Genomic DNA, 15,669 nt, shown 5'->3' with positions numbered 1-15,669 from the left:
GGCGTCGATCGAATTTGGAAACGCCATGATGATTGGATAGCGTCCGAATAGGATAGATTTCGCGTGATGCACCGATCGGCCGATGGATACTTTTGAAACGTCTCGAATTCCAGTTCCCGATGTACGAGCTCGCGCGCGAGTCGTGATCTCGTCTCTATCCGATGCCTTTTTCCCGCACCCGTGAGCAAAGCCCCTGCTTCGTCATTCTCTTCCGCGTGGGAGCATGCAAGTACAGCCTAAACGACAACGTTGAGAACATTTGATTTTTCTTTCTCAGACCTTTCATTCTTTTGATTTGATCGGTCGCGTATCCGGAATGCAATTCGCGCAATCACTCGTACGTTTTCAACAGAGAAAATCAATCGCGCGAGAAGTCGAGGAATTGCGAGCCTTATTTCAGGTCCACTCGAGGCGGTAGCACCGGACGGAAGAAACCGGCGAAGGAAGAAACGTTTCGCGTTGTACGGGGCACCTCGAGAACACGTCGATTATTGAACACTTAGGGTAGTTTTGGGGCCTGGGCCGCCGAGCGAGCGTCGCATGTTCACTCATCGAGTCCCGCGTTCGCCACAATCGATCGACGAGAACGCGATCATCTCGCGGATTATTATATAATATGATATAATTGTAACAATATTGCCACGCAATTGCTCCATTCTTCCTTCGTAATGCAATGATGAGTTGGATACTGGACTTTGGATTGCTTATACGCGATATGTAAATGAAAGAAGCATTATTGTTTGCAAAGAAAATGGAATGATTATCGTTCGAGAGTCGGCACACGAGTGTGTCTTAAATTAATTGCGTTTCACAATATTTTTAACGATAGCTACGAGAACGGTGTTTTAAAACCCTACTGTTTCGCGATATTGATTCTAATTTTTGAAAAGCAGAGAGAGAACATATCTTTTATTCATTCTTCCATTGTCCAAAAGTGACTGTAGCTTTCGCGTCTCTTTTCAAGTGCGATTCCACATAATTATCCAGACATCGTTGAACGAAAATTTATTCGCACGGTTAATACTCATTTTTCGTCTTGCGGACCTTCTCACGCAATAATCAACGCGATCACGTTCGAAACGAACGCGGGCAACGATTGAGAGAGACCCATCCCAGGGGAAACGAGAGGAGGGAGGATATAATATATTCGTGTATACAGTTGCGAGATCGCGTCGATGAGAAAAGTCTCGGATCGTCCCGGCCCGAAAAAAAAGAAAAAAAGTCGCGTGGCAGGCATTTTAAGTCACCGTTGTGTGTTGTTTCGATACTACATGCACAACGCACATACACGCGCACGCATACACACACATACGTAACACGAACAGCGCGCTCGCCGGCTGGCTAACAAGAGATCCTATACGTTTCGCTGCTATACAGAGCGTTCCGCGTTGCGGGGGGGTCAATGATTTATAGCGAGCTGTCCCGCTGGCATTTTAAATCTATGAAAAACTAAGAGAAGGAATTTTTATATTCTTCATTTAGCTTTTACCTAAGTAAGAACATTTTTTTACTCGCTTTCTCTGCTCCGGTCTGTCTCTTTCTTTCCCTGTCTATATTCTGCGTATATATACCGCACCCCTTCTCTAATACAAAGTATCCAGTGTATTATTCCTCATATTCGCTATCCCATTATCCTGCCTCGTTAAACTTTTGTTATTTCTCTTTCTCTCTTTATCTTTCGTCGTTAATCAATAACGTTTTATAATAATTCACTTATCTTCTCGAATAGCATGCGGCAGGATTTATTTTCTTTTTCCTCCGATTCGCCGGCAACCAGGCCGCGACCACCTACCGCTTTACTATCTGCCCGCGCAATCACATAACATATCAGTTAATATATTCTCGTCAATTGGTAGTGATTCAGTTGATAATTATTTTACATTTACTATCCACATACATATCTCCGCCTCCGAATTATACCTTTTTCCCCTACCCTCCTACTGCTCGATTACGATGGGATGAATCATCTCGCTCTCCGCTGAAACCCACCCCGATCACCGCGCACTTCTCTTCCATTTCCAGTCCAGTCTCCCCGTATGTTTTCACGTGTGTTAATGTGATATTATTTTCGAGCTAAGAGTCATAACTATACTGAAACTACGCGATACGTTTTTGCCGTTTTCATCCTGACAGCTATACGGATTAAGACTCAAAACCGAATGTGTATGTCGTTTATTTAATAATAATAAATACTGCGAATGCGACTTTATTTAATTATATTTCATTTTTTTTATTTCATTTAGTTATTTATATAACTTTCTCTCTCTTCCCTTTATTTTAGTTATTTTATCATGACGTATAACTATAGACCGTGCCGATATATCTGTCGTATCAGGTCCTTCATTACAATTAACAAGTAATTAGATTTTCGTACGAAGTATATATTTCGGTGTCACGCGAGATGTCTAAGAATTTTCTTTAACGGTTCTCCTGTTATATTGAGCACTTTTTTTCGATTTGCTCTGTCACGTCGGTCTCTCTGCTCCCCTTTCTTTTTCCGCGAATCTTTATCTTCTTGTCTTCGATTTAAAATTCTTCTCAATGGAGGGCGTGTTGTGTGTATGTGCCGATCTTTGGCGTATCATTATTTTGCGCGCATTGATCGACGATCAACGAAAGCCTATTATTATAAAGTTTCTTGGTAACGCAAAAATGTCTACTATAATACGCCACTAATAGTATAAGAAGTCGCGTGAATGTAGTAATTTGCATCCGGCATACATAAGAATGCACGTGATTCCGTGATTCCCTGTCGCGCATTAGCACCCCGGTCTCTCGAGCGCGTGCCTATTCCCGCTGCCCGTTTCGGACTTTCATTCTCATTGCCATTTCGGCTTCCTTTCATCTATGTTTCATCGCGTTACCACATTTTTTCTTTAGGCCTGACACTCTTGCATCAGTTACATTGCAGCGTCATCAACTCAGCGACTCTTCTCAATCATCTCTTTCTCTCTTTCCTTCGTTCCAGCTTCGAACAATGCTTGTAGAATATATATCGTCCATAATTTGATAGTAGTAGCAGCAACAGCACCAATCATCACCGGAAAGCCCCGTAGTTGTATAGTTGAACGCAGAGCAGAAGGCGCGACTTCCCAATCGGCTTCCTAATCTGTATGATGATGACTGGTGAAATTTCCCCTCGATGAATCCTTCTTTTCTCTCTCGAATACCGGATCAATTTTTTGAGACTATGAAACTTCGCACGCAAGCGTGCAAGCGATTGTTAGTGGCAAGCCAGAATAACGAGCGTGCTCTTTGTATCTCGCGCTGTATCTATAGCGCTAAAGGGTCTTCTCCATGTCGCGGAGAAATAGCGCCTTCTTTCTCGTCGTGAGAGCAAGCGCGAATCTTTGCGCATCATCCTTCGTTGTCCATCCGTTGCTCTCTCGACACGTGACTCGGATAGACCCAGTAGCACATTCCATGTGAAAAGTGTTATATATCTGTTCAACATGAGTGATTTACTTATTTTTCTTTTTTTTTCAAGTGTATATCTTTCAGTTGTGAGTATGCGTTTCATTCTCTCTCATCATCATTCTCTCTCTCTCTCTCTCTCTCTCTTTCTCTCGCTCTCTCGTCCGTTCACTCGTCCTCTTGCGTGCGCGCTCTGCATGCGTGTGATTTAATTCTCCTTGCGTCTAATAGTAAGTTTCTTGCTCGAGCCAGCCGCCTGGATTCCGGCGGAGATAAAATCGTCTCGTCTCGTCATAAATGAAGATGGCGAACATGAACGGCAGAGCTGGCAGCCACCATACGAATCTGCAACGTTACATATATGGGTTATTAATTCTCATGTTGCATCGTATTATACAAATATACACTGCCGATTTGAAAATAAATACGATTCAACGACGATGATGCTTCAACTGCAATCTTTGTGTATTAAATAAAAGTTTTTAGTTTAGATTAGATTTGTTTAGAGTTATATGGGTAAAAGATTTGAATGAATATGTTATAATCAAAGTTTTAATGTAAATTTGATTCTTGGTACAAATTTTAGAAAACGAGAGATACAAAGATGAATAATACATACTTGAGTGGGAACATACGAAGACCTTTGTCCATACCGGGCGTATAACTTAGGAACGCAGCGAGGGCGGTCTCAAACACGAGGCCAAAGTTCAGAGCCCAGTTTCTCATTCCCTGGTGGATAATCGAGTTCCGGCGCGTTTTACAGACGATCAGATCAGCCCATTGCACAATTACAATCGACACGAAGAAAGCTGTATGGCAGGTGAATTCCAGCGTTTTGCGGTCCCTATAGGTCTGTTTTTTTTTGCAAGAAATAAATTTACATGATCAACTATAGATACTTTTAATATATGAATATGTCAAGAAATTGAGAATATGATTCAATTAAAAATTAAATTAAATTTTTATTAATAATGTTACGTCTTTTTTTCAGTTATTAACAAAAAATTGGTTTGCTGAAAATTAAGTATCAAAATGCTTTCATAAAAGAGAACGTTCGATGTTTCTCAATTACTTACCCATTCCTGACCGTAGCTGTCGGTTAAATCGTTGATAGCCTTAGAGTCCCATTGCTTTCGGATGCCAAACAGATATAGGGGCAGGAATCCGTTTTCAGCCATAATGACAAAGTAGACGAAGAAACCGGCTGCGGCTTGGATCATACCGATTTGACCATATGCCATCGAAATAAGCCTAAATAAGATAAATTCGTTGAAGAGCATTCTCTTTGGAAGATCAATGACGCTGCTTCTTGTTAGATTTCGAGGAATCTTTACTTTTCGCCGTGGTAACTTTATCGCATTTTAAACGCGACACGTTTTATCCTCCGAGAGTGATTCTTGATAGTAAAATTTTTATATCAATATAGAATTGAAAAATTTAATGGTCTGACTTTTTCAAAAGCTCGAGAAAAATTAAATTTAAGATTTTTAAGATTTAATCAAACTTTTAATAAAACGTAGTAGTATTAAATGTAGTCCTTGAAAATGGCTTTTGCGGTGCATTCATTCGAAAAGTTTTTTCTTCCCGATTCTTGGTAGTGAAACCTTTTCAGGCCGACACACGGGCGCATTGCAAGATCCCTCGATATCCCAAGAAGCGTTTGCCATCGATCGTTTGATTTTGGCGTTACTTCTAATAGTCAAAGTTTGTGTTAAAGTTAACGGAAGCCATTGTCACCGGTTAGGAGCAAAATGCAAATTACTTACCAACGCAATAGACGGACGGTTAACGATCGGTTCTCGACAGTGAGATGCATGCCACATAGAGCGAATACGGACAGAGACAGATAAATCAGATAGACAGACAGACATAATTGTTGCTTGCCAGTTCTCACGGTAGCAAGCTGCACGTGAGTCTTTGCATCTTTGTTAACATCAAAGCTGCTCATTTCCCATAGTTACCTCGCGCTACCAAAGCTTATCCCGCGCACTTTTCCAGCCCGTTGAGAGTTAGCATTAATATCAAAGCGATTTTGGCTGGCATACAAGTATTTTATACCATAATTGAAGAGATCAAAGCAAGAAGATAGACCGAGTCCGCAATAATACGTAAAGATTTATAAATGTGACTTTGTATTTAAAGTGAAGCTTGCAAGATCTGCTTTTGCTCCAATGTTTTGATTTATCATTACATGATTGATAATCTGGCTGTAGAGAATCTTTCCATCATATTATCGATTACTATTAACAATTTAATTGAAGGATGTGCAATCCACAAAGCACGTCATTACGAGAATGAAATTGTAAAAAGATAGAAATAAAAATTTTTCTCATCTTTTTAGATTTCTATAAGTGGATTTACGATTTACAAGGAAAATCGATTGTTAAACTAGATTATCAATACAATCAAAGCGTAATATAACTTTGTGTCTTTGCTGCTTCTATTACATTTGCAGTTAAAGTTGTACTAAACTCTCTACGAAAAATTACTACGAATAATCGATCAATGTGTATGTCGTCAAAGCAATTATAAGATGCATGCAATGAGAAAATATCTGTGCGCAGAGTTGAAGTTTGGAAGCCAGTCGCATGCGACGGTTTGACAGTCATAGTTAGTTGAACTGGACGGTTCAGTCCTCGATTTATCAGGTCCGGGAAACGCAATCGGACGGAGAAGAGCCTGTAGTTAACGAGTTAGCATTCGCGCAAGCGTGATCAGCGTATTTAAGTGTCAAATGTAGAGAGAAGAGCTGCAGAATGGCATTAAAATTTCCTGACGTGGAGATATTGGGTATATAATAAAGCGGCAGCGCGACGGAGATCGATATCGCGATTGCGATCCAAGATCATAGAAGGCGTTGTTCGCCGCTGAAAAAGAGGCTGCGCTCAAGCTGTGCATGTCGTTTTCAAAAGCTGCTTTCGGTGACCGACACCGGAGTTGTGCTCTCTATTCTCGATAAAAAAAAAAAATCAAAGACAGCGAAGAAGATGACAATTAAGATAAAACGTGCATTTTGCGAAATAATCGTCGGTAGATAGTCGCGGATTCGCCGTTTTTTCAGGAAATGTTTCCGATGTTAATTCTCGATTTATAGTATAAGTCTATCGAACTCGTACCTCTGTCCCTGGAAATGTCATGTTTTTGCGAAAAAAGTTTATGCAAGATGAATACATATACATCCAGGATTTGTAATACACTATAAAATTAGAAACTTTCTTATTCCTAGTTTTATACACATATTTATTTAAATAAATATATATATATATATATATATGAAAGAAAAATATTTTGTTTTTACATTAAAAAAAAAAATTTGTATTTTGACATTATATTATAAAAGAAAATTTCCAGAAACAGATGTGCGTGTGTGTATGTGTATCCTTTGAATAAAATAACCGATAAGAGAATTAAAATTAGAATTTGATGCTGTCAATATTGATAAAATTTTCCCGTATCTCAATTAATATGGATATTCAGTTACCTTAGATTTCCGAATATTATCTCTGTGTAATAACTGATTAAATATATTATCAATTATTGACAACACAGTATTGATAAAGTTTTCGGTGTTCTGGAATAGAATTTGCTCGTGATTCGCGCGCATACATCTAGTGCAACGATTAAGAAAAAGTAACATGTAAATAGTTAAAAGCTAAACGATTAGATCGTAACGTGTTAGTTTATTGATCGGGTGAGAGATTCTAAGTGTGAGATTCTAAGAAAAAGCATTCGACATTCTCAACATCTTATAACTTTTCTCTATAAATCAAAAACTTGCTTTGTGCTCTATGCTAGTCAACTAGATTCCTAGAGTCGGATGTCGTTCATTTGCAGAGTGTCTACCGAGATTTATTGTAGGATTCAGGATCCTTGGGAAGGGAAAAGTTGAAATTCCCATAGTTTTAACAATAAACGTTTCGAAAAACTTCATCAATCTTAAAGAATATAGTACATAATTTTGTCGTTTGATCGATTTTTTCCTCTCAAGATCCATACAATGTTATGAAAAAATTAAGTTTTACGAGAAAAAATGAGAAAAAGATATATCACGGATTCATCATCGAAGTTAGTAGACACTCTGTTATTGCGTATATTGTTGTGTATAAATATCGTGGTCCAAGTTGAAACCGCACAATAGACGAACCAGATGTGTATTAGTGCATTAGGCGAATAGAGTACCTATACACGTATACACAATCCTGGGACGATTGACATTACTTCCAACTTGGTTCGCAAAATACATTCGCTGTATGCGTGTATATTAAGTGTAAGATTAGCCTCGTCGAAACAGTCAATCGCTAAAACATAACGTTATATATGCTATTAATTTCAAAATTAATTTCTATTACCGTCACATAACAAAGTATTATTCCATTGCTATGTAATTAACTTATTAATCCTTTGCTTAGCACTATTCTAATCAGTCGGTTAGTCAATTTCTAATCTATCCTCAATCGTTTGACAAGTGTCAGGCAACATTAACGTTCGCGCATGCACTGGCAGTCGAATTTGTGTTCTCGGTTGAGTTATTTCGAATCTCTCATCCTTGCCAGGCAAAGGATTAATCAGATTAGACCGTCCCGACGGGTATATCTGTCTATGCGTTGTGAATGTGTGTGTGTGTGTATATATAGGTATGTAAATGGATGCGATAAAAACGTGAATAAAAACGTATGTATTTAAATTAGTCTTGATACGGTACGGATGTGAGTGCAATAGGTTTTTGTTGGTTTTTCTTTCGTTAGGTGGGTAATTGGGAGACCCACCTTCGGTTGACAAGATTGTCTCTGTAAGGATCGCGTGGCTGCCGTTTCATAATGTCCGACTCCGGTGCCTCGTAGGCTAGCGAGATGGCCGGCACCTGCCATCCACCATTAATTAGAAAGTGTACTAATTACCCCCTCCCCCACCCGCATTACAAAGAAGTTATATGCGAGAGATACATGTAACTGCATTATTGGTACTATTATATTTTATGCACACATACACCCCCTCTTGGTAAATGTGTATGTACGTGCGGTGCGAGCGAAAGAGAGAGATTCGGAGATTGCACAAATTAATCACATATACGTGTATATGTGCGTAAACGTCGGCCTTCTCATTCTGGTTCTTTTGGAATCCCTTCAGGGATTGATGTTTCAATAGAAAAACTGGAGAAAACTGTAATCGCGACCCGTTTTTATACTAAACGCAGCTTATCCTAGGAATAAATCGCTCTTGCTGTTAAAAAATTGCATTGGAAAATTGTGCCGTAAAATTGCGTTAAAGTGTATAGCGGAAGTAGAGAAAACCTGTGGACGGTAGCGAGTGCATCGGATTAGCGCTGCGTTTAGACCGACGGCCCGGAACAATCGGCAGAAGAAAAAAAAGTGAAATCATTCGTGCCATATCTGATGCAAGTGAAAAAAGAGAAGTCACAAGTGAAATTACACGCGCACGCGTAAACTTCTTCGTCCTCGTGCTGCGAATCTCCAATCGTTATCACCCGGCTCTCGTACTTTTCGATTGAATCATCGTCTTCAGCAGTGCTCGATGTTCCACGATGTAAAAGATAAAGGATAAAAGCCTTGCAACGATTCCAATGTTATACTTGACAATGTCCAACTTGAATTGTTTTGCAATAACTTTATTACATGTACTAAGAAAAAACGCTAAAATTCTATACTAATCAATCTTTAAAAAAATTTGCAGATTTTATAATCTGTCATCAAAAAGCTTTGCATCAAAATCTAAAGGGCAAATTAAAAGACGAATGAGATAAATACGCGAGTCATCGAGCACCTTTGAGACTCGAGTGAGAAAAATCCCTTCTCTTTCGTGCACTTTGAGTACGATCTCGAGTATCGTTTCCGTTAGTATGGCGGCGGCGAAACTCCCTGATGCATTCTCGTTTTTGTAAAAGACTTGTTACCGAAATGACAAATCGTCTAACTATTCGCAAACGAAAGAATCGCGCGTGCGGTACTGCACATCAGGGGGCTGCTACCACCGCAGAAATTTTCCCACGTATCTCCAATTAATATATACATATAAATCCCCCGGTTTCCCCCGTTTAGCAATTGTCGCTTTTGCACATGTATATGGTCGTTTCAGCACCCATTAGAAAGTTGCCAGTCGCAGAGTGGGTAGAGTAGGCAGCGGCAGTAGGCAGCGCATTACAGAATAAAACGTGAGAGGACTGTAAAGAATAAAAAACTGCAAGAAAAAGTTCATGACGCTCAAAAATGTACAAAAGTGTCTTTCTCTTTTTGGCGGTGATATATGGCAAGTAGAACAAACGGTATAGTAAATAGTAGTAAGTATAGTAATAGTAGTAATATAGAATAGTAGTAACAGTAGCAGCTGCAGCTGTGATATATATATAGTAGATAAAACAGTAATGGCAGTAAAAATTCAGTAAAATTCTATGAGTAACGATGCTGGTTTGTGATTGTAGTAATAATGATAATAATAAGACTAGTATATAGATCAGGACAAGAATAATAATGATAATAATTACTGAGCATCAAAGATTAATGTAAATATATATATATATATATATATATATATATATATATATATATATATATACACATACACACGTCTATATATACGTAATACAGACTACTCCCGCAAGAAGACTACTACAATTCGAAAAGAGTATAATTTTGTGTTCTCATCTTTGTAATTATGGAACGTTACTATTAAAGACTACTTAAAGTCTTAAAATTTATCTAAGCATGTAAAATACGTCAATTTAAGAAAATATGACACGCTGTCAAATTAGATAGAAATATGCGCTTTCGAGAAATTTTACTTTTTGAATTGTAGTAATGTTCAGGAGTGCGATATAATGTTCGTGTTAGATCGATTAAAATTTAACTAGTTGATTAAGATTTAAGCTTCGTCGACTCTAACGCGAAAGATCTGTTTATTTGCATCACCGAAGCGCGTTCTGTTCAGAACAGATCCTCCTCGCCTCCATCCCGTCTTTCCTTCAAGCGATTACGTCGACGAAACTTGCTTTTCGCTGAATTACGAAATGACTAAGGAACGATCGTTGCTCAGTTGCGAGATTGATGAGAAAGGAGGAAAGTAAATCGCTTGATGCAGAATCTGATGCATAGCTTTTCTTCTCTCTAAAAAAAAATCTAGACAAATTCTAAAAAAAAAAAGAGAGAAAAAGAAGTTACGAAAAATAGGAAAAGATATGAAATGCGTGCGTCACGTAGGTATAATCACACGACAAATCTTACCGTTCTGCATCTATCGATTCAATCGATTTAACTGTATAACTTTTTTCGCTGCGTAAGAGCTTCAACAAAGTCTTGGATAAAAATAAATAAATAAATGTCTAAATAAAATATCTTATAATAATTTCAAGCTCGTGATTTTGCAATTCCGTCAATTTTTTCGAAACAATCGCAACAATCTCGTCCTTGTTCATTTACATGTGTACTCCGTAATGTTAAATCATCATGATAAATTTTTTCGCCAAGCGAATGTGAATCAATTCCAAGTTGAAAAGAATTTCATTTTCCCGAGCGAGGCGCAGCAACGATAAAACCTGGCCCGAGGCAATAGAAGCAGCCAGGAACAATGGAGATAGATAGATAGATAGACAGACAGACAAGATAGAAAAGAAAAACGAGGAAAAGAGAGATAGAAAAAAAGGAGAAATATATCTCGTTTCTATGGACAAACCGACGTACGAGTGACAATTCTATTCTATCTAATGTGTATAATGCTATTCTACTCAAATATTTACGAAGAAAAAAAGGGAGAAAGAGAATACTACCGTTTAATCTACGAGAGAACATCTTTGAGCTTCCGGTATAAAATATATAAAACTCTTCATTCTCTATATCGTTCAGTTTCTATGTCGTTTGAATCTTTCTTATGTGGTATCGATAATGACGCAAAGCAGATTCACAAACGGTCAAGTATTAACAAGTTATGAGTTGCACATTTATGATATAAACACTACACAATATTCACAACACAATATACAAATGCCTCTTGCATTTATGATGCCTCTATCACGATTTAAAAGAAAGGCTAAAAAAATGATAGTGATAGAGCGCGAAGGATGATGTAGAAAAGAAGGATATGGATGAGAAAAGATGGATATATTATATTCATATATGAGAGAGAGAGAGAGGGAGAGAGAAAAAGAGAGAGAGAGAGAGAGAGTGCGCACACGCGAGATAAAAAATGGAGAAACATGAGGATATGGCAGTAAAAAGAGATAAAAATGCCGTTTTGAATAGGAAAAAGAGGCGATAAGTAAAATACCAAAAGAAACGATCACACATGCGAGTTCTCACAACGATTTATGTCTTGTGGATGTCTCATCGACCCATATACACTTCAAGCCAGTGGCAGACGACGACAGGATGACGACTGCAGCGAGGAATTATAGAACAACGATGAGGAGCTCTCGAGGAGAATAAAACTAGAGATAGTAAGTAATAGAGACTTATATATAAAAAGAAAGAAAGAAAAAGATATTTATATGTATGTGTGTACATATATATAAGAGAGAGAGAGAGAGAGAGAGAGAGAGAGAGAGAGAGAGAGAGGGGGGGGCTTTACAATAAGAGATTGGCTTACCTTCGGCGTAACGAAATAACACTAATACGATCAAAGATCATCGTGATGGAAGCGCTTGTGACCATCGATATAAAAGGAAGAGAAAATTTCTCGACAAGGAAAGGTTTGCGATTGCCCGTCTCGCAATTCGATCGTCTCGCGTCATATATATATATATATATATATATTAAAAAGTACATTACAAGTCTATCTTTCGTTAAGATAACAGAATGATATTCGATCACCATAGTTGAATTACATCTTTTCTGTAAAGATACAAACTATTCTGACAAATAAGTAACAACGAAAAATCGCGGACGAGCAAACGTCTAACGTGTAACGAGATTCAATCCAGCTTATTGTTAGAGCGAATATAGAATATATGAATAGAGAGGAGAGAATCGGCCTGAAAATAAAGCTCGCGTGTCCCAGCAACCAAATACCCGTTCAAATGTTGCATCTGCGTGCACCATATCCCATCACCGTTACCTTATCCGCATTTTGTCCTAGCGTGTCCGACTCGACAACTCGATAGCGATAGGCTTGGCAAATTAATCCCTACATCGCGTGAATGTTATCGAGTGACCTTGGCAGCAATAATGACCAAGGTGTTGTTTCTCATTTAAAAGGGGAAAAAACGAAAGAATAATCTAGCTTCTTTGTATTTGAAAAGAGAATATTTAATAGAGATGATGTGTATTATTCAATGTTAAATTAATATTTAGCGTGTAAAGATCATTATTATCAAATAGATGATCAGAGAAAACACGAGGGATCAGTTTGCCCGCGAATCGTTACCCAGTTCACAGTTCCTGTCGTATGTAAGTATCGAACAACGAGCGAGACTCGAGAAAGAGACGTGAACCAAAATGTCCGCGTCGTATTTTATATCGTATAATAGAAGATTGAATCACTAACTACTAAAATCGCCAAAAGAAAAATAAAAAAGAAGTGTATAGCCAATAGAATGAGAGAGAGAGAGAGAGAGATCGCCGTGTAATTGAATTCTCGAAGCTCTATTCTATAAAAATGCTTAAAAAAGTAGTTTTTTATGTGAAACATACAAAATTTTTATCGATATTTTAATCAATCCGAGAAGAGACTTCGAAAATACAGCGTATCATCACCGATGACTCTTTCGTACTATAGAAAATCTGTACGTAGCTTGTCAATATTTCGTTGTATGTTGTAGATGTGTTACCTTTCGTTAACTAGCTTGTCAGTGAAGGGGTTTCGTGGTTGTCGCTTCATAATATCGCTCTCTGCTTCCTCGTAGGCTAGCGAAATGGCGGGTACCTGATGTCACATTATCAAAGAGCTCAGTAATAACGCCAACAATTAGATAACGAATATGTTTTCCGATGATGTTGAAATAAGAATACTGACATCTCGATTATATCTTGTTGAAATAAAATTATTAATTTAATATATCTGGTCATATACTATACAAATAATCCGAATATGAAATTAATCCTAATAAATTGATATAGTGACCGACTTGATATCGTCAGCATTCTTACTTTTACGATGAAGCATAAACAGAAGATAATTAATTAAAAAATAAAGAAACTAAAATCGATTAAGGGACTGATTTTGGAAGATATAAAGGAGGTTCAGAGGAAATTCGAGATAAATAGTTTTTTGCAGAGATAATAATTCCTGAAAAGGAACGTATTTTTTAATCACGAAAGTATCTCTCTTTACTTAAATTTCTATTCCCTAAATCCAGTAAAAAGAAAATATGTTCCTCAAATGGCAACGCATTTTATACAATTTTTTTAATTCAAAATTCCTGTAAAATAACTTGTGTATAATATGTTCGATTTAGCTCCACCAGTGCAATTGATCTAAAGAAAATAAAAGTATAAAGATTATTAAAGACATTTAATCGAATGTCGAGATTGTCAAAATTGTTGTCCACTAATCAATGAGCTGCACTGCCTCGATTGACTGGTTCGTTGCCTTGAAAAATGCTATCTATAAAGAAAAACAATATTGTTGGATGCATTTAGAGAAACTATAGATTTATGTCACACAATCTTCGTATCAGGTTGAATATTCCACACGTATCACGCTGGTATCTATCAATCATTATAAATGTCAAAAACCACCGGTATTTTTGAGAAACAGTGTTGTGCCTTCGTGACTATAAGCTATTACGTCGTGATGGACGGCGCAAATGCTGAAATAATTCAATTAACCAATAAAAAGAAAGTTGAGTAGCGATTTTGGAAGAGCTTTCCGCGAAACATGAGCATCTCTTCGAATGTCGTTACTCAACTCCAATACGTCATTCCCATACAGCATTTCGTGACTCACCATGTCAGTGCCCAGATCGATGCAGAGAATGGTGACGGTACCCAACGGCAGAGGGATATCGCAGAGGATAAACGCCAGGAAAGGCGAGATTTCGGGTATGTTCGAAGTTAGAGTGTAGGCGATAGATTTCTTTAGGTTGTCGAAGATCAAGCGACCCTCTTCCACGCCTGTCACAATCGAGGCAAAGTTGTCGTCGAGAAGGATCATGTCGGCCGCTTGTTTGGAGACGTCCGAACCGGCGATGCCCATAGCGACACCAATGTCGGCCTTCTTCAGAGCGGGCGAGTCATTCACACCGTCGCCTGTGAATAAATTGAACATGTAATAAACGTTTCAACACTGCATTGTCAATTGCAAATAATCACACGACATTGCGCGCTGTGAATTGCACACAGATATAATTATTATATTACAATTATATAATTCTCATATCGCGACAATGAATTAGTTAATTTAATTAAAAAAGATTTTTTAATATATTAATAGAATTAGTTTCTTCATAATGCGATGCAAAGTAAAACATTTTTTGTCTACAAGTATAACTTACCAGTTACGGCGACAATCGCGCCCATCCGCTGGCAGCCTTCGACAATGATGAGTTTTTGCTGAGGCGAGGTACGGGCGAACACAATTTCGGTGTGGTACCTGAGAATCTCGTCCAATTGGTCGGAATTGAGTTCCCTGAGTTCGGTTCCGTGGATGACCGCGGCTTTAGCCTCACGAGGATTTACTTCGGATACAGGGATATTTAACCGTTGCGCAATATCCTCAACGGTCTCATTACCTGATAAGCGAGAATAATAATGTTAATGCAATTGTAAAAGTAACAATTAAAATTTGAACAAAAGATTACTCGACTGTCCAAAATTGAATGTAGCAATTTTAATTAACTCATTAATTTTTGATCATTTCTGTGTAATAATATTGGAGAAATACAATAATCATCAGATTCTATTGATATCTAACTCTCCTTTTGTAGAAATGCTGCATAAAATTTGGCAAACTTTAATGATTGAAATTCGATAAACTTCGTGTATATCATGCTAAAAAGAGATATTGTTGCTATCATATATATCATTAAAGATAAAAAAAAATATAGTTATAAAATATTTATTGTCATTAATTAAATAGCTGGACATGTTATTGCGTCGCATCCTCTTTACAACGCGAACTTTGCATATCTTTCAATAAAACCGCCCCAAGTTCCATGTGTAAATAGGATCGTCGTAAATCTTAAGCGCGGCCTATTATCTGAAATTACGTCTCATTAAGAGATTAAACTCATAAAAGCATCATAATCGAGAGCGACGAACGAGGTCTCGGAGATACTACAGCCGGTATCTAATCTCAAACGTCATCTGACAA

At 37.8% G+C, this 15,669-nt stretch overlaps 1 protein-coding gene across 8 annotated transcripts in view; it reads right to left on the bottom strand.

Moving 5' to 3' along the window:
• Positions 1-508: 508 nt before the first annotated feature.
• Atpalpha (sodium/potassium-transporting ATPase subunit alpha) overlaps positions 509-15,669 on the bottom strand; it is a 60,701-nt gene continuing 45,540 nt past the window's right edge. For 6 of the 8 annotated variants that reach the window (XM_070316176.1, XM_070316181.1, XM_070316182.1 and 3 more), the window contains 6 exons: positions 14,852-15,088; positions 14,305-14,606; positions 8,181-8,275; positions 4,491-4,665; positions 4,034-4,266; positions 509-3,759 (listed from right to left, as the gene is read on the bottom strand). In XM_070316176.1, coding sequence (XP_070172277.1) covers positions 3,639-3,759; positions 4,034-4,266; positions 4,491-4,665; positions 8,181-8,275; positions 14,305-14,606; positions 14,852-15,088 — 1,163 coding nt within the window. In that variant the 3' untranslated portion in view covers positions 509-3,638. Of the gene's footprint in view, positions 3,760-4,033; positions 4,267-4,490; positions 4,666-8,180; positions 8,276-13,186; positions 13,282-14,304; positions 14,607-14,851; positions 15,089-15,669 lie in introns of those variants that run through there. The other 2 variants (XM_070316177.1, XR_011448905.1) reach the window with 2 other exon arrangements.

Source organism: Polyergus mexicanus, unplaced genomic scaffold (genome assembly GCF_030449975.1).
Source record: "Polyergus mexicanus isolate NDT 795.1 unplaced genomic scaffold, iyPolMexi1.0 SCAF_3, whole genome shotgun sequence".
NCBI lineage: Eukaryota > Metazoa > Arthropoda > Insecta > Hymenoptera > Formicidae > Polyergus > Polyergus mexicanus.
The sequence above is the reverse complement of the archived record's forward strand: the minus strand, read 5'-3'. Positions and strand labels throughout refer to the sequence as shown.